We start from the raw sequence: 19,083 nt of genomic DNA, 5'->3' as shown, positions 1-19,083 counted from the left end.
ACCAGCACTTTCCCATCGTTGGCCCTTGGTGTATGGTGTTAGCTTTGCCTGGGCTACTGCTCTCCCTCTTTGCCTTCAGCTTTTAGTTCACATGACCTCTCGGGAGAGGCCCCTGGCTCCTCTTTTATCATGTCCTCTCTACCTCCCCTGTTTTTTGCCTTTAAGGTCTCCGTCTATAATGACTGTTTTTCTCCTCTGTCCTTCTCTGAGGACTGATATTGTATGTGAGGATCGAGATTGTATATCCCTTATTAAGTGTTGGAACCCTAGTACCTGACACCTGCCAGGTACAAAATAAACACGTTTTCAGTACATGTTATATATATTAGGGAAATATTGGTAGTGGGAAAAAAAAATCAAGTAACAGACAAGCATAGAATGTCCTTTACAAAAGGACATTCCCTTTACAAAAATAAAGGAAAAACTTCTGCACATACAGTATATGTGTGTTTACGTGTTTATATAAGCATAGGAGAAAAAGAGAAAGTGTATAACCCAGCCTTTTTCCAATTATCCTGTGGAGCGGGATCAGGTCAGAACCTTTTAGGGCCTATTTTATTTACTTATGTGTTTATTTTATTTATTATTTACTTTATTTTATTGATTATTTTACAGTGATCATATGTTATGTAATATAACTTACTTCATAAAGCAGTAATATTAAAAATAAATCCAATTAAAATTTCCAGCTTTTATTTTTAACAATCACATTTGTCTTTACGGGCAGTGTACCTTGTTGTGGACATTTTGTACAGATTTCAATTAATAAGAAATTGGACAAATTTTAGTTTAAGTCATTGAACTAAGTATGCGTTGAGTACGGTGTGAAGGATAAACTCCTGTGCATTTCTTCTACTATCAATACTCCACTCATAGAATACTTCACTTCCGACACTTCTGGTGGCCAAATGTGCGCGTGTGGGCGTGGTTCTCCACACCAAACAGTTCTGCTGTACCAGCGGGGTATCTTACAATTCAATGCAGTTGTAACTCTATCTGGAGAGAGCATCAGATCCCACAGGATGAGGGCTCAGTCCCACAAGACTACCCTCCCTGCCACGTGGGCTGCCAGTTTTAAGTGCAGCTTGTCTCCTGTGCTTCTGACTGACTGCCTATAAATCAGGGGTTCCTACCACCCCCACCTGAGTTTGATTAATTTGCTAGAGCAGCTCACAGAACACCAGAAAACCATTTACTTACTCCATTACCGGATTATTACAAAAGATATCAAAGATACGAGTGAACAGCCAGATGAAGACACAGGGTGAGTTTTGGACGGATCCCGAGCACAGGAGCTTCTGATCCCACGGTGTTGAGGGTACAGCACCCTCCCGGCATGTGGATGTTTCTATTCATCAACTGATGTACAGGGATTTTTATGGAGGAGGCTTCATTACATAGGCATGCCTGATGAATTAAGTTGTTGGCCATTAGTGAGCAAGTCAAGCTCCAGCCCCCTTCCCTTCCCCAGAAGTCTGGGGGATGGGGAGAAAGGTCCAACCCTCTTTCTAATCACTTGGCTGATTCTCTTGGCAGTCAGCCCCCATCCCATCCTTAGGGGCTTTTCAAAAGTTACCACATTAACATAAACTCAGGTGTTTTTGAAAGGGGCTTGTTCTGAATGAGTATCATAACTGAAGGTGCCCCTATGGCTCCTACATAGGAAATTACAAGGGTTTTACATGCTGTGTGTTGGGAACTGTGGACAAAGACCAATAACCATATAGTTCTTGTTATAAATCACAATATTATAGGCCCTCGTCAAAGGGCTGTGAATGCATTAGCTTTGTAGATGATTCAGTGGTTCTAATGAAACTGAATTTCCCTTTGGCCATCCTTGAAGAATCATTGACCATCAGATTCCACCTGCTGAAGACTTCCCTTTTCAGCATCCTGTTTACTGCTCCCGGGCTTTGCACATCCTACTCTGCTGAGAATTTACCTTTGAAGTTGGTAGTTTGCCTCCAGCTGCTCTGATTTGGAAATGAGGAGGAAGGTGCATCGTGCCCTGAGGTTGGATGAGGTTCCCACGGTGACGGCGAGGAGGAGGGGCAAAGAAAAGGAGCAGAAGGGACAGAGACCCGAACTGTGTGAGGAACCTGTGTGCGAAGGGTGTGGTGTGTCAAGGACACTCAGAACAGCCCAGGGAGAGGGAGTGATTTGACCAATATACGACAACTCCTCAGCTGTCAGAAATGAGTCGCTCGAGCTTCCCCAGTGCTAATTGTTTCTTGTGAAAGATCTGCAGTAGCCAACATACAGAAGCAACCTAAGTGTCCATCAATAGACGATTGGATAACGAAAATGTGATACACACAGACACACACACACACACACACACACACACAGTGGAATATTACTGTGCCATGAAAAATGAAATCTTACCATTTGCGACAGCATGGATGGACTAGAGTGTATTATGCTAAATGAAATATATCAGACAGAGAAAGACAAATACCATGATCTCACTTATATGTGGAATCTAAAGAACAAACAAACAATTTTTTAAAATTTCTTTTTGTTTGTTTAAAGAATAAACAAACAAAACAGAAATACACTCATAGAGAAAAAGAACGAACTGATGGTTGCCAAATAGGCGTGGGATGAGGGGACAGGGTGAAAAAGGTGCAGGATTAAGAAGTACAAATTGGTAGTTACAAAACAGTCACGGGGATGTACAGTAAAGCATAGGGAAAATAGTCAATAATATTGCAACAACTATATAGTGCCAGGTAGGTACCGTGTTTCCTTGAAAATAAGACCGGGTTTTATATTAAGTTTTGCTCCAAAAGATGCAAGAGGACTTATGTTCAGGGGATGTCATCCTGAAAAATCATGCTAAGGCTTATTTTCCTGTTAGGTCTTATTTTCGGGAAAACACAGTAGTAGACTTAATTGGGGGGGATCACCTCGTAAATTATATTATGTGTCTAACCGCTATGCTGTGTACCTGAAACTAATATAAAATAATATTGAATGTCAAGTGTAATTTAAAAATGAAAAAAAAAAAAAACACTTCCCATGTGCCAGGAACTGGATCACACACACACACACACACACACACACACACACACACACACACACAATCAAAGAGTGAGGTTTCTCTCCTTGACCTCTTAACCCTCCTTATTCTTCTGTTCTCAGTTGGTTCGTCTGTGCAATGAAGGAGCCCGGAAGATGGAAAGGACTGAAATGATGTACACAATTAACTCCCAGCTGGAATTTAAAATTAAGGTATTCTCATACTTTTTCATAAACAGATTTGTGACTGTTATTACTTGTTATTGCTTAAATCTTATGTAAATAGAGAGGCAGTTGACGGCAACAAATTGAATAGGAATTAACTTTCCAAAGAAGGGCCATATATTGGTTAGAGAGAGGCTTGCAGAAGGAGTAGCAGGTGCTCAGGGTGATTCTGCTTTTGCTTATACCGGATGAAGGGACCTTTCTCTAGGCCACAAAGTTCGGTATTCTCTAACTAGCACATCACCTCCCGCCCCAGGAACACACCAAACTTGGGCAAAGGCTAGTTAAAAATCGTAGCATTTTAGTATGGAAAGGAGATTTCTTCAGTATTCTCAAAGCGTCCTGGAAAACAGTGATACCCCATGAGCTGGAGCAGGGTGTTCTTCTAAATCAGATAGGGACCCTCCTTTTCCAGTTTCCAAGTATTGTTAGTGGGTTGTTCTTTTCAAATTTGTTTTGTCCCACAATTCTTGATTGAATATGTGCTGACTGTTCTGCTTAGCTGACACTGGTCAGGAGTAGATGACAGGATGATCACAGAAGAAAAGGACCCTGGATGGCCTGTTGAGGCCACGCTCAGTCCTTTGTCAGTGCACAGCTGAGTTCTTAATGGATGTGAATGCTCACAATTGTGATTCTATTTCGTTTTGTACCATGTAGATTTAATTAAGCAACTTAAAGTGGGTGCTCATACTTCTTTTTATGGTATTGGTGCAAAAGTAATTGTGGTTTAAAAGGTTAAAAATAATTGCAAAAGCCCCAATTACTTTTGCACCCACCTAATAAAAGTGTTCTAATCCATGCTGTGGAATTAGAGTGATCAGCATTTCATGGCAGGCTGCACACAGCAGAGTCTCGGCCATGTCACGGAATAGGAGGACCACTGCTAGAGTACGGCGGCACCCTTTTATTTTATAAATGAGGAAAACAAAGCCCAGAGAATAGTTTGCTGTTAGCAGGGTAGCTTGTAGTGGTGCTAGAATTGTGACTCGGGTCCAGATGCCCTGACTTGCAGATCAGTGTAAACTCTCCCACCACGGCATCTTAACAGTTTCATTGCAGAAACATCATTCACCGTTCTTAAAACAAAGGTGGGTACTTGTTAAAAACAACACAGACACATGCATACACTTAATAGTTATAATGTTCTCTTCGTACAGAAATTCACAGTAATGTCAAAACGCATCTTTCTGCTGTCTTTCAAAAATAATCTTATCCTTCTCTGTAATTTGTTTCTAAATATTTTAGAAAACATATCTAGTGATTTGTATAGCCAAGACATGCCATCAACAGCAAAGGTAAAATTATCCTTTGCTTGTAAAATTTCTCCTGGGAAATCTTGGTGGCTCCTGTATCTACCAAGCGGAGTAATAGGCTTACTGTCATCCCACGCAAGCACATCACACCATCAGCATCACCTGGATAAAATCAGCAACACATCAAACTGGACCGTTAACACATCTACCTTTGGCTGATTCAACCACACCTGCCTCATCCTAGCCCCACAACCCCACTAAATCTCACTTGTAAATCATATAACAGCAATGACTTTCTTTTGCCATCAGGGCATTCAATTTCCCTGAAAACATTTGAGTAGCTTAGAGCTGTGGCATGTTCCAGCCAACATGAGCCTTTGAGACAATTTTATTCAGTATACAGATATACTGTGTTTCCCCCAAAATAAGACAGGGTCTTATACTGTGTTTCCCCGAAAATAAGATCGGGTCTTTGTTGGCACAGAGTCCCAGAAAGCAGTTTCCTGGCTCTCGGCCTCACGTGGAAAGGTGCTGGCTCGGGTAGTAGATGGCCATCAGCTGTGACTGATTGGCCATCAGCTGTAACCAGTTAGCCATTAGCCACTGATATAACTGCCGTGGCTATGGTAGGGAGTTGGTTATTGGTTGGCAGGCAGAGAAGTAGATAGTGGATTGCAGCTAGCAAGTGAGGTTGGTTGGCAGAGAAGCAGATGGCAGGTTGCAGATCATGTGGCTCCTGCTTCCTGTGTCTCCAACCCAGCCACCAGCGAGAATGCAGGGGTATGAATCCTCTATCTGTGGCTCGGTTGTTGTTCCTTTATGGCCTCACCATATCCTGCATTCTTGTGCGGGGAGCAGGAGCTGAGTCTCTGCATGACAGTCTTATATTAATTTCAGGGATGTCTTATTTTTTCATGTACAACAATCTACATTTATTCAAATACTGTCATGTCATCTTCTGGAACATCGTCATAACGTACTAAATGCGTCAGTCTGGCTGACGATCTTAACTGGGGCTTATTTTCAGGGTAGCTCATTTTCGGAGAAACGTGTCATGCAGGGTGTCATGTGGGGTCTCCTGTCCCATTCCCCACATAAAAACGCAGGACATGGTCAGGCCAAAAAAGAACACTCACGGAGCCATAGATAGGGGAGTCATACCACTATATTTTTGCTGGTGGCTGGGTTGGAGACACAGGAAGCAGGAACCACACTATCCGCAATCTGCTGTCCACTTCTCTCTGCCAACCAACCTCATTTCCTAGCTGCAATCCACTGTGCTAACTGCAATCTGCGCTTGCTAGCTCAGCCACCATCTTCTTGCTAGCCCCCATTTGCTGCTAGTGTAGCCACAGCAGTTATATTAGTGGCCAGTGGCTCACTGGTTACAGCTGACGGCCAACTAGCCACAGCTGATGACCATCCAATCACAGTTGATGGCTATTTACTACCTGAGCCAGCACCTTTCCATGTGAGGGTGAGAGACTGGAAACTACACTTCTGGCTCTGTCCCCACAACATGGTAGCAGGGAGAACTGAGGCCCAGGGAGAGGAGATGAATTGGCCAACATTACATCTTGTTTGGCATCAAAGTCAAGTCCAAGTTAATTCCTAGTCTGGGGCTTTCTCTTTTTGTTAAAGCAAGCCATCTCCTTAGATTAAAAGTTACTTCTTTTACTCTACACCTACTAAGGTCTCTTTATCTGGACCTTTTTTTACCCCCTCTCCAAGAGAGAAAAAATATATATGAACATCAGAAGTTTTTTTTTTTATTCCCTCCTTTATGAAGATAACCAATCCCTAAGCATTTTTCTTTTTAAAGATGATAAGTCCTTCCCTAACTATTTTTTTCTTTGCTGAAAATCAATTGATTTAAGATATTTTTAAGCTCTATTTTTCTAGAACCCAAAATTAATTTGTAATTGAAAAATGCTTACCCCAAAGGTCTTTAAAAATAAGTGATTAACATCAACTGAGTTCATCAGTTTTGGTTATTTTCTTCTTTGGATTCATGAGTATAATATTTGCAAGCTTAAAGGAAAAAATATTCTAAGTTTGGATTTATGATGCAATTAATTTGGACCACTTAGAAATACTAATAAAATCTTAGGATCTTATTTCCATAACACTTTATGGGTAACAATGGACATTTTTATTTAGTTCATCTTCATGAGAAGGTGAATGTTCAAAGAAGTTAAGTGATTTGTCCAAGCACATGCGTTCTTTCAACAAGTTTAATGAGCACCTTCTTTGTGGAAGGCAGTGGGAAGACAAAAGCGTGATTCCTGCCCTTGGGAAACGTACAGACTCCTAGAAGACTACAGAAATACAAAGGAGTCAGTGAAATCTGCAGCCATCACAATAGATGGAAGACTATTGAGAACACTGAACATGAAATTGGGTGGTTAGTTCTAAGATTGAAGGATAGAGGGCAGAGAAGTCAGGCAGGGCTTCATAGTAGAGGTATGTTTGAGCTGAATCTTGAAAGGTGAGTTAGGAAGGGTCTTCCAGGAGTAAAGAGCAGGACCAAATGCACAGGGCATGGTTTCAGCTGCTGTAGCCCAGGAATTGTATGCATTTGGTGTGGATAGAGTTGTGGTGCGAATCCAAGAGAGCAGAATGGGTGCGGCAGGCAGAAGCTCATGTGGAGGGCTTTGTGTTCCAAGAAGAGTTGCTGAGCATGGTCATTTGGGAGGCACTGAAGCAGGGAAGTGACACGATCAGATGTGCGTCTAGTAAAGATGACTTTAGCAACATGGGGGAAAGGCCTTTCAGACTTATTCCAAATATAAAAGTCATTAACAGAAAAATTGATAATTCATTTATATGAAAAAATTTTAAACATTTTCTATAGAGGAAAAAATAAGGGGAAAAGGAAGTAGCAAACTAGAAAACAAATATTTGCAACTCACATATAGACAAAAGATTTAATACCCCCAACATATAAACTCAAAATAAGAAGAAAAAGATAAGGAAAAAATCTCATTAGAATTTTGCACATTAGAAAACTTCTACCAGAAGAGGGAATACAAATGACTACTAAGCATTTGAAAAGATGGTTTACTTCATGCAGAAAAAAATTGCTAATTGAAATGAAAATAATGTATTTTCTCTCCTAGATTTATAAACAATTCAAAAGTTTGATAACATATTTTATCAGTGAGATTGTAGGGAAAGGCACTTTTATATGTTGTTTGTGTGAGAAATGGTTATAACCCCAAGAGTGGGCAATTTGGCAATAACTATCAAAATAACAAATGCAAGTTACTATGACCCAGTGATTTTTACTTCTGAGAATTTCTCCTGTACATATAAATGTATAAAATTACACACAGACACACACACACACACACACACACACACGCACACAACACCTACAGTTACTCATCTCACTTTTATTTTTAATTGCAAAAAGTTAGAAATCACCTAAATATCTATTAATTGGAGACTGATTAAATAAATAAATAGTACACCCAAATAATGTAATACTATGCAACTAAAAGAAAAAAAAATGAAGGAGAATTTTAGGTACAGATATGGAAAGCTTTCTTCTGTATTATTAAGTGAAAAAAGTAACGTGCAGACCAGTAGGAAAAAAGAATATAAAATTTGCTTATCAGAAGAAATCTCTGGAAGATGACAGAAGAAACTAATAATGGTTACTACCTTGCGGTGGGCAGTAGCCATTGGGTGGGAACTGGGTAGATAACAACCAGGGTGGAAAGGAGATTTTTTCACTTAGCCCTTTTTTAATAGTACTTGTTTGTTTGTTTGTTTGTTTTAATCGCCCTGTACACACTGAATTAAATTTATTACTTAGAAAAGTGTTATGGTAACTATGTGGAGGATGAGTTGGGAACGTGTGAGACCGGAGACAGAAAACCAGTTAGAAGACTGGAAGTAGATGTGGAGAGACTGGCAGGATGCCTGGAGGAGGGCAGTAGTGATGGGGCCACAGGGCTCTAGTCTGATTGGCCGGGTGCAGAGCTACACCATCCACTTAGAAAGGGAAACCTTCTCCTCAGTAGGGGAAGGTAGTGAGTTCTGTGTGGCTATATTTGGTTTATGGTACTGTCATAGCTGTTACCACTATGAAAAGAATGAGTATTTATTATGTGCCATTTTCACACAGTCTCATTTAATTCTCACAGGGAATCCATAAAGTATGGTATTAATAGTCCCATTTTAGAGTTGAGGAATCTGAAGCTGGAGATACTAAATCATGTGCTCAAAGTCGTACACCAAGAAGGTATTGAACCCTAGATTCAGCCCTGCAGCTGACTCCAGCGTCCACATTCTTAACAAGGACTATAATAATGCTGGTCTTTCTCTAATTTAAAGAGAGAGAAAAAGTGTGTGTGTGTCCGCGCACGTGTGTAAGTATATATGTAATACACTATGTATGTGTGTGTGTGCATAAACACACTTGCATAAGTTTTTCATTTTTAAATATGTGAGTTTCTGGAAGAGTACCCTGGGCAACACAGTGGTAATATGAGAGGGGGAGAAAGACTCCACTGGATTGGTACTTCAGAAGCCAGTACAAATTAAAGGCGTGGACTCTGGAGCCGGCCTGCCTGAGTTCCATCCGTAGCTCCACCGCTTGCCAGCTGTATGGTCTTGGGCATTGCTTAACTTTCATGTCTTCATTTCCTGACCTGTAAATGGGTGATAATCGTACTTTCCCTCACGGAGTTATTGTGAAGATTAAATTAACTAGTAGATGTAAAGGACCTGGTAAACACATAGTTAAGTGTCATTGGGATGCTTTGCCAGATAGTTTCACAGACATGGTGGGTGTGTTGCAGCATGTTAAAGAGTGAACAGGGGTATGAAATGGTGTAAACAGATTTGAGTTCCTTCAAGACGCTTGGTGGGCAGAAAGGAAGATGAGGAAAACACGAAATTGAGATCAGAGACTAGAGCTTCGTTTGTGTCTCAAATCCAGTGGTTCTTCTCACTAGACTTCAGCTTTCTCTAAAAGTTGCCTCCGCAAAGTTGGGAGGATTCTTTTCGGTTTTATAATGGAAAGTCTGACCCTATAAATCAGCACGTGGAGAAGTTGAGGATTCCCAGGCTACTCCATGAGCCATGATTTAAGTGTGACTGAGTAGGATAATGGTGTGTTGGTTGGTGGATGGGTTTGCTGCTTGGTGTCTGGGGACCTTGCAAGCAGAAGTCCAAGATATACAGACAAAATTGAAGAATTCTAAGGTGTTAACAAGTCTTTGCGCTGTAGAGGACAGTTTGGTAGTTCCTCAAAAAGTTAAACAGAATTCCCATACGACCCAGCAATTTCACTCCCAGGTATATACCCAAAAGAAATGAAAACAGTTGTTTGAATAAAAACTTGCACATGAATGGTCATGGCAGCATTATTCCTTATAGCCCAAAAAGTGGAAACAACCCAAATATCCATCAACAAAATTGGTGAAGTGATAAACAAAAGGTGATATAGCCGTATAATGAAATAGTATTCAGCCATGAAAAGGAACGAAGTTCTGATACCGGCTATATCACACATGATCTTGAAAATGTTATGCTAAGTGAAAGAAGTCAGACTCAAAAGGTCACATATAATTCCATTTATATCAAATTGCCAGAATAAGCAAATCCATGGAGTTAGAAAGTGCAATCGTAGTTGTCAGCGCGGTAGGAGAAGGCAGAGTGGAGCATGACTGCTTCCTGCATATGACGATTCTTTTTATGGTAGTGAAAATGTTCTGGAATTAGTGATGATCATCGCACAGCATTGTGAATGTGCTAAAAGCCACTGATACACACACACACACACACACACACACACTTTTAAATGATTATCTCAATTTTTAAAAAAAGTTTGCTCTTCGGCGTCTTTTTCTTATCTCTCTGGCCCATAAAATTAGTTGAATTTTATACAGAAGCCAGTTTTCTAGGATGCTAAGTAACCCAAAAAATAATGACGAGTCTTTTCTCCATGGGAGTTACTATATCAGTTCCTTTAAGGATTGTATTTTTGTTCATGAATTTTTTTTTCTGGTTTTTGTTTCACACCTGGATTCTAGTCTTAGAGTTTTGAACGCTGGGAATTCACTTATGCTTATTTTGGGTTGTTCTGATTCTTTTCTTTTGGTTTTTTTCATAATTTCCTCTTTAAAAAAGAAGACTATTTGAATGAGTTTAATCTTCTAACAGTAAATTCTGAATAAAAAAAAAAGAGTTGATAATATTGGATTTTTGTTTCCAAAAGAAGCACAGACATATTGAAAGCCACTGTCAATTTTAGACATTCATTAGAAATTGATTTGTACCTAGCAGAGTGTGAGGAGTCCATAAAAATCCCTCTGTTTTAAAAACAACAAAAATAGTTTTAAAAACTTTCTGCCCCTGTCCTCTAAACTAAGAAGAACCATAGGGTGGCATGTACACTGGAACTTAACCATAATGCTGTCCTTGGTTTATCCTGTAGGGTTACATGCAATAGTAAGATAGCATTGTGTTCTCGGTAATTACAGCCCTTTGGCAGGACCCAACCTGACATGCGATTCTTTGTGGTGACCTCTTATGTGTGCTGGTCGGGTTCTCCAGAAGTATCTAAGCAATCTGTCTGTCTGTTGGTCTTTTAAATCTCAGCCATCCCTGTTGGATAATCGTCTGATTTGAGATTTGGGGGCTGGCAAGTCTATGAACTTCCTTAATAGCAAGTTTTGCAAGTTTGAGGTCAGCCATATTCTTTCATCTTCCTTTTTAAACCTTCAGGAAAATAGCATACTCGTATAACTGATGAGCGATCTTGTTATAAATGTCCTTTATAGAGTTACGAAGAAACATGAAATCCTTTCTTAGCCTTATTTCCTCCCTAATACCTTCGATTCCTTTAGCTATTTATAATCATTATTCCCTGAAAAGGAAGACCTTTTGTTGCACTATACCACGACAGTTATGTTTTGTGTGACTAAAATTTTGTGCTTCTTTTATGGATATAGTTTTGTTTTTTTTTAAATCATATTTTTGGCAGGAGCATTTCTCTGGTAACTTAAAAAAAAAAAACAAGGGCTCTCAAGGGTAAGGATTATTCTGTGGTTTTGAGAGTTTTCCAGTTGGAAACTGGAAACTGAATTAAAAAAAAATGTATGTAATTTCTTGTGTACAGCCTTTTCTATGAGATTAAGATGGATTACTTTGGAAAAGCTTCATTTCCCTAGCCAGAAAATGGCATGATGTTTCTCAGGGATGAACTTCCATGAACTTCCATGTAATTGCAGGTATTCTTCAGAGTATGGATAAGTAGATAATTAGTAGACAAACCAAAAATTTGTGGAGATTCTCTTTCTTTTTGATAAAGTCTTTTAGTTCGTAAAGTGAGTGCAAACTTTTATGTTTATCTCTTGTTAACTACCGCTATCTATGTTTCTCCGTATGTTTAGATTTTGATTTGTGGTACTTAAAATACCTGCAGTTGATACTGCTAGATTTCATTTTAGCCTTTTCTGTTTTTAGTGACTTCTCACCAATCTTCTTTTTCACTAGAGAGTTTGTGGAAGAAGAATACTTTTTGGCTGTCCCAATAACATTTTCTCATTGAGTTTTTATTGTCATATAGGCAAGTGAATAGGTTTTTTTACGATGGAAAATAAATTGTTCGTTTTCATTTTCTGTTGGGGAATTACTACACTTCCCTAATTATATTTCACGGTTATATACCTATAAAATAATGATGTGTACCATAACATGTGTCATTTGTTTGAATGCACATTTTATATTTTACTTTGGATAAATGGACTTTTCACTGTGGGTGCTGAGTTTTTTCTCTTTTTGTAGCCTTTCCCGCTAGTCTCCTCTTCCCGGTGGTTGGTAAAGAGAGGAGAGTTGACAGCCTATGTAGAAGACACTGTGCTTTTCTCAAAAAGGACATCCAGACAGCAAGTCTACTTCTTCCTCTTTAACGACGTGCTCATTATCACCAAGAAAAAGAGGTAAGCTTTTATGTGGTGTTGCTGGCTGTACGTCCTCTGTGCACTCTGTAACTTAATTGGCTCAGGAGGTGATCATCCTTTAAAAGCCTGAGATGTTAGATGTGTTGTTTCTACACATGGAATCATAGTAGCACCTTTGCTTCCTTTTCTTTAAGTTACCTGTAGAATAAAGACTCAAATCGTCAGCACCGTCATTCTAGCCAGCCTATATGTATATGGAGCTTTTACAGTGTGCCACTTTTCTAAGAATTTTTACACTTTTATATCACCAAGTTTTCATGACATCCCTGGCAAGATAACACTTATTCCCAATCAGCATTTTTCAAAGTTCTTCTCCATAGAGCTTTTGTATAAAACAGATAAATTTTGCTTTAGTTGAGAACAAGCTGTGGCACAAGCCTAGTGCTCCTTGTAACATAATTAAAATCCACTGCTCTTGATAAGATTTCTTTTTTCTTTATGGCTGCATAATACTCCATTGTATAAATGTACCACAGCTTCTTAATCCAGTCATCGACCGATGGGCATTTCGGTTGTTTCCATATCTTGGCTATTGTGTAAATTGTACACCAGAGGCTGGACATTAATGAATGCCAACTATAATTTTATGTGTATAATGTGATGGCTCAGTGTGAGGTCGGGGTGGTGGTGGATGGGGGGAGGGGGGTTCACGGTGTGAGGGATGTAAAAATAAAATAAAATAAAATAAAACTATAAAAAAAATCCACTGCTCTTAATGATTATTAGTCTAAAATACTTCCCCATGACTGGGAAGATGGTAGCAATATTCCAATACACCTTCTTAAGGAAATGAAGTAAATTAGTTGATTGGCAGAGAGTTTATTCCTCTTACTTCAGTCTTCTGGTTGTGTATTCATGACCAGCTCTAGGGAGACATCCGGGAGGAATACTATATAAGCCTTTTCTTTACAGTATTTTTTCTAGTTGTCCTCTCTCTCTCTCTCTCTCTCTCTCTCTCTCTCTCTCTCTCTCTCTCATATCAGATCTGCCTTTCTCTAGGGAACATTATTAACTGTACTCAATATATGTAGGATTGTAAAATATTTTCCTGCTGGTCCTTTATAAATATTCCATCTTTCCTAGAATATGAACTCAGAGGAAAAAAAAACCAGTAAATTGGTGGTGTGTTATTCCCACATATGAAGGCAATAGTGGTGGGCTGAACTGCTGGTATATAATAGCAGTAAGGCTAGTCCATGGGGTACAATTTAGACAAGGTGAAGAGAATCACGGAAACAGGCTTCTATGAATGTGTGAAATAAATTTCCAAACTTAGGAAGTATTTATTTAAATTCGGTTAGGTTGGTGCAAAAGTAATTGCAGTTTAACAGGTTAAAAAAAAAAAAATGCAAAAACCGCAATTACTTTTGCACCAACCTAATACTTCTGAGTTGGTGACATTTTAGCTGGAAAATTCAGACTAATTTGAAGTAGAGGTGGAGCTTTTTCATTTTGCGCCTTTTAGACAGACTGTATTATGATTTCAGATGCTTGGCTGCCTAGCTTAAATGCAAACTTTGTATGGTTTACCCTGAAAAGCTATAATACAACTATGATAAATCCATAAAGACGCTGATGATTATTTTTCATACTTAGGAAAATAGTGTTTCCCTAACTTTAAGAAAAAATTATTATTTCTCTTACCAAGGGGCAGTTTACCTAAGTAAATTTTACAAATAAAGATTAGTGAGGCATTATAATTTTTGTATTTTTTATGTTTTGTTGGTTTCCTATGAGATACCATGTTTCTTTGGCTTTCTTCGAGATGTTTTGTTTTTAGGGCAGAGTAATTATATATGACTCTTCAAAAGCCAGAGCCCTTGACTTTTAACATCTTCCAGCTGTTGAAATATTTGTTGTCTCAATGGACCAAAAACTTTACCTAAACGTTTGATTTTAATGATAAAATATACTAAAACAATTTTAGATATAAATATAATATTGATTATGATGTCCTCAATGACTTGATGAAGCCATTAAGGATATGTAAACCAGTATAGTACAACTTTTATCCTTGAACTTGCATAGAACTACCCAATAAATACTTTTGACTTTTGAAAGTTAGTGTTAAGCTAGATGCTATTCTACTTAGCAGCATGCTTTGCCCCCTGAGGAGATCTTGCCATTACATTTAATGCTTTCCTAGCTAGCCCACATTTATTTACTCAAGTATATTTGAACTTGTATTATAAGAAAAGGAAGAGCAAAATATACAGCTCCAATGGAGAGAGCAATCTGAGTACCTAACTTTGCCTTTACCAACACTGGAATTTTCTTTCCCTTACAATTAGCTCATCATGTTTCTAAAGTACTCTTGACTCGGAGAGGAGGCTCAACTTATTTATGACCTGAGTATGTGGTGAGGGTGGCAAGCAGAGCACAGAGGCTTGATAAACAGGCTTGGTTAAAAATGTACAGTATGCACAGCCGTATTTACTCTGGAGCTTCAAGGAGGCAACTGCAAATGCTTCGCATGCCAGAGGCAGCAGCGAAGGAGATACAACAGCTTTGAACACGGCAGTAATTTAGGCTTGGTGACCAGGTACAGATAAAGGATAAGTACCTGTGCCAGCTCTGTAGGACTGATCCAACCACTCACTGCCTAATTGTAATTTCGGAGTTCAGTCAAGGAGCTTAGCTGCTGGGTCTCCAGTGGTTTGCAGCTTTAGGGAGGATCCCCAGCCGGCTACCAGGAGAGACAGCTTGGGAGAAGACGTACTCTTCCTCCTCCGCCCCAGCCTAGCAGATGGTTCATGCTGAGCACAGCCCACACATGGCTGGGGTGAGGCCACCTCAGCTTGCCGTGAGCCATTCCTGCTGGTGCTTGCAGAGCGGTTAGTGACCACAGGGCTGTCTTCTAGGGCAGGACTTTTCACTTTTTTTAGAATTTCAAAAGGAAGTTTTAAAGTTTCCATTAGCTCTGGGCCATTTGTGAGTCACTGTATTAATAATCTCTCTTCTACCACATTTCAAAAGGATATATGATCAGTGTGACCATTTTGGATGAGAAAGTGAATTCTTTGGTAGCTGATGCTTTGCAGACTACCTGGGTACTCCTAGAGCAGAGTTCGCAATTTGGCACTATTGAGGCCTAACAGGTTTTTGTTGTGGGGCTGCCCTGGGCTTTGTAGGATGTTTTTAGCAGCAACCTGATCTCTGCCCACTATTTGTTAATGGCCCTTTTCTCCCAGTTGTGACAACCAAAAATGTCTCTAGACAGTGTCATATGTCCCTGGGGGACCAAATTGCCTCTAGTCGAGAACCACTGTACTAGAGTGATGGCACACTGCCAACCAGCATTGCCTTCGGAGTAGAAAGGTATGCAAGCTTATCAGACCTGACACAGCAATAACAGTAATATTGTAATAAAAAGGAATAGATTGCCATGCTGTGCTCATAGATTAATGAATAACTTATTATAATACGTACTCTTTGTCTAGTAATAACTTACTTATAATTATCCATTAAAGAGTGCAGACTATACCCCATGTACAGCCTTAGGGATTAAGTACTATTATCCCCAGTTTTGAAATGTGAAAACTGAATCCAAGACCTAAATAGGTTCAAAATCCCAAAAGACTTGTAAGGTAGTTCACTGTCTTATTATTCTCATTCAGTGCCGTATATCTAGCTTAGGTCTTCCCTCCCAATTTCTTCTGCAGCTAAAAATAATTTTTTCTCCCTATATTAGTTTCTTACAGTTGCTGTAGCAAAGTGCTTAAAACAATAAGAATTTATTGTCTCACAGTTCTGGAGGCAGAAGTCTGAAATCAAGGTTTTGGCAGGGCCACGCTCCCTCTGAAGGCTCTAGGAGAGAACCCACCTTGCCTTTTCCAGCTCCTACTTGCTTCTGGGATTCCTTTGCTTGTAGCAGTGTAACTCCAACGTCTAACTCTGTCTTCATATGGCTTTTTCTCTCCCCTGTTTCTGTGTTCCTTGAAATCTCCCTCTCCTTTATAAGGACACTAGTTACTGGATTTAGGGCCCATTTTACTCCTAACTTGATTACATCTGCAAAGACCTTATTTCCAAATGAGGTCACGTGTACATGTACCAGGGATTAGGGCTTCAGTGTATTTTTTTGGAGGTCACAGTTCAATCCAATACACTCCCCCAGCCCTTCACCACTACCTCCCTTAAATGCACTGTAATGTTTTAAGCTAGTTCCAGAACATACTTTTATTGTTTTTTAACATCGATTGATGCTGTTTTTCATAATTTCGGAATGTCATCATGGTCATGTGACTTGAAAAGCTCTATGTGGAGGTCTTGTAGGTTACCTTCATTGCAGTCTTCGCTTTCAAACCTGTTTCTCTCCAGAGTCTGTTCCCTCCTCTGTAAAAAGGCACTCTGTCTATCTGGCTGCTCTGCAATAAACCTGAAAGACCACTTTGACTCCCGGTTCTTCACTGCGTTTCCCTACCCAGCCAGTCACCAGTCTTGTAAGCAGCCATGAAATTGCCTCTCTCTTCTCACATCGCTGCTGCTCTTGTACCAGCCACCTTGCATTTGCCGTAAGACCCAGCTAACTGGATTCACGCCATCATCCTTCCCTCCATTTTACATCGCACAGCCAGAATGTGCTTTTGAAAAGACAGATCTGCTCAGTTCATCCCTTGCAAACTGCCCTTCCATCCAGTACTTAGCATAAAATCTCCCTGAAGCACCTTTCTAGCCACCAGGACCTGGCAACATGTTTCTTTCTCTGCCTAAATACTTGCCCTCTCCCACTAATTCCACTCTATCCCAGACCTTTTCTAGGCCAAGTCCCTTTCATTGTTTAGGTTGTAGATTAATTTTCACACCTGGATAAGGGGCAGTTTTTATCCAGTCCTCTGCAGTGGATTTATTTCTGCTTCTTTGTGGTCCCATAAAACCCTGTACTTACTCTGCTATAACATTTGTGTTACTACCCTGTTTCCCCTAAAGTAAGATGTAGCCAGACAATCAGCTCTAATGCATCTTTTGGAGCAAAAATTAATAGAAGACCCGGTCTTATTTTACTATAATATAAGACCGGGTATAGTATAGTATAGTATAGTATAGTATAGTATAGTATAATATAATATAATATATAATACCGGGTATAATATAATATAATATAATATAATATAATACCGGGTCTTATATTAATTTTTGCTCCAAAAGATACATTAGAGCTGATTGTCCAGCTAGGTCTTATTTTTGCATTCACGTCTGTTTGAATCCTCAGTGTATAGCCCAGTGCCTGGCCCATAATGGTCATTTATTAATATCTGTTGAATGTCAGCCAATTGTGCATATGACTAAATATAAACAATTTTATCAAATGCATTACTCAGTGGCCAGCCTCCTGTTTTACCCCCAAACTAAAATTTCTTTGAATTCTCCTTTATGTTTAAAAGATATGTGATATTTGTATTCTGTTCCATTACATATTCATTTTTAAGTAAACATATTTAATTAATTTTGGCAAAAACTCTCTGGAACTCATCACTGGTTTCCGTGTGGCTTATGTCCTCTGGAGTTTTACCTATAGAATACGGCTGGATCATTATTAGGTCTATGCTCTATCGAGGAAGAAGTGTTTTTGGCTTGCTTTTTCATTTTGTGCTATTGTGTCAACTAATGTTTTGAGCTGCAAGTCAAAGCATACTCCTACAAAAGGGTTTAAGCAATAAAAATGTTGAACTGCCACACACACACACACACACACACACACACAATAAGAAATCTATAAGTTTGGGGAATGCTCCATACTCTGCGTATTTATCTTTGGGAGATTCACTATTGGATCACTTAGAAAGCTTTTAGGTATATGTAATAGAATTCCCAAATAACTATGGCTCAAACACTAAAGGCATTTATCTCTCTCCAAACATGAAGACCGAGCATGGGGTCTGTCAGGGTCCAGTGGTCCCCAGAAATCCAGCCCCTTTCTATCCTTCAGCCGTGCTGTGCTCTTTAAAAGACAGATCTACTTTTTGTGCCCTGTGCCTATAGCTTCATGGTTGCAGAGGGTCCTGCAGGTCCAGGCATCATCATTTCATTCAAAGACATAGAAGGAAGGCAAGGGTGAGAAGCTGAGGCTGACCAAAGGGACTCTTCCCTCAAGTGGCTTTTCTGTTTTTATCAGCAGAGGAAAACCTTTCCCAGACAGTCCCCAGAAAACTTCTTGTATCTCATGGGTCAGTCTTGGGTCATAAGACTTGTCGTTCTAAGGGGGGCTGGGAAAGCCTGCATATGACAAAGGGGAACAGGGGAGCCATGATTGTTTGGGTTCAGCCATGATGCGTCCCTTGGGGCTAGGCACACCGAGGTGTGATGGCTAGGAGCAGGGGAGGCTCGCAGCAGATTAGATAAGAGACATTTCCAACCACAACTAGGAAATCCTCTTTCCCACAGAACACCACTTAACACATGAGGAGTTTGGGAAACAGGAAGAGCTCTTTAAAAGAACTAGCACCTTGCCTTCAGGATAAATGTGTGTGTGGCGGGGCAGGAGATGTGGAGGCATTAGTTTCAAAGGAGACGGAAGTGTTTGGAGATTTAGAACCCACTTTCTTTTGTCTGGTGTTCGTCGCAGAGCTGTGATACACTGACTATGTTCTCGGTGGTGCCTTTTG

General features: G+C 39.7%; 1 protein-coding gene across 1 annotated transcript in view; it reads left to right on the top strand.

The window, feature by feature from the left end:
- ARHGEF26 (Rho guanine nucleotide exchange factor 26) overlaps positions 1-19,083 on the top strand; it is a 121,077-nt gene that overhangs the window by 74,607 nt on the left and 27,387 nt on the right. The window contains exons 10-11 of the mRNA XM_081029770.1: positions 3,145-3,234; positions 12,303-12,457. Of these exons, the coding sequence (XP_080885896.1) occupies positions 3,145-3,234; positions 12,303-12,457 (245 nt within the window). The remainder of the gene's footprint in view (positions 1-3,144; positions 3,235-12,302; positions 12,458-19,083) is intronic.

Source organism: Rhinolophus hipposideros (assembly GCF_964194185.1).
Source record: "Rhinolophus hipposideros genome assembly, chromosome: 2".
NCBI classification, from domain to species: Eukaryota; Metazoa; Chordata; class Mammalia; order Chiroptera; family Rhinolophidae; genus Rhinolophus; species Rhinolophus hipposideros.
Note: the sequence above shows the minus strand (reverse complement) of the source record. Positions and strands in the feature narration are given on the sequence as shown.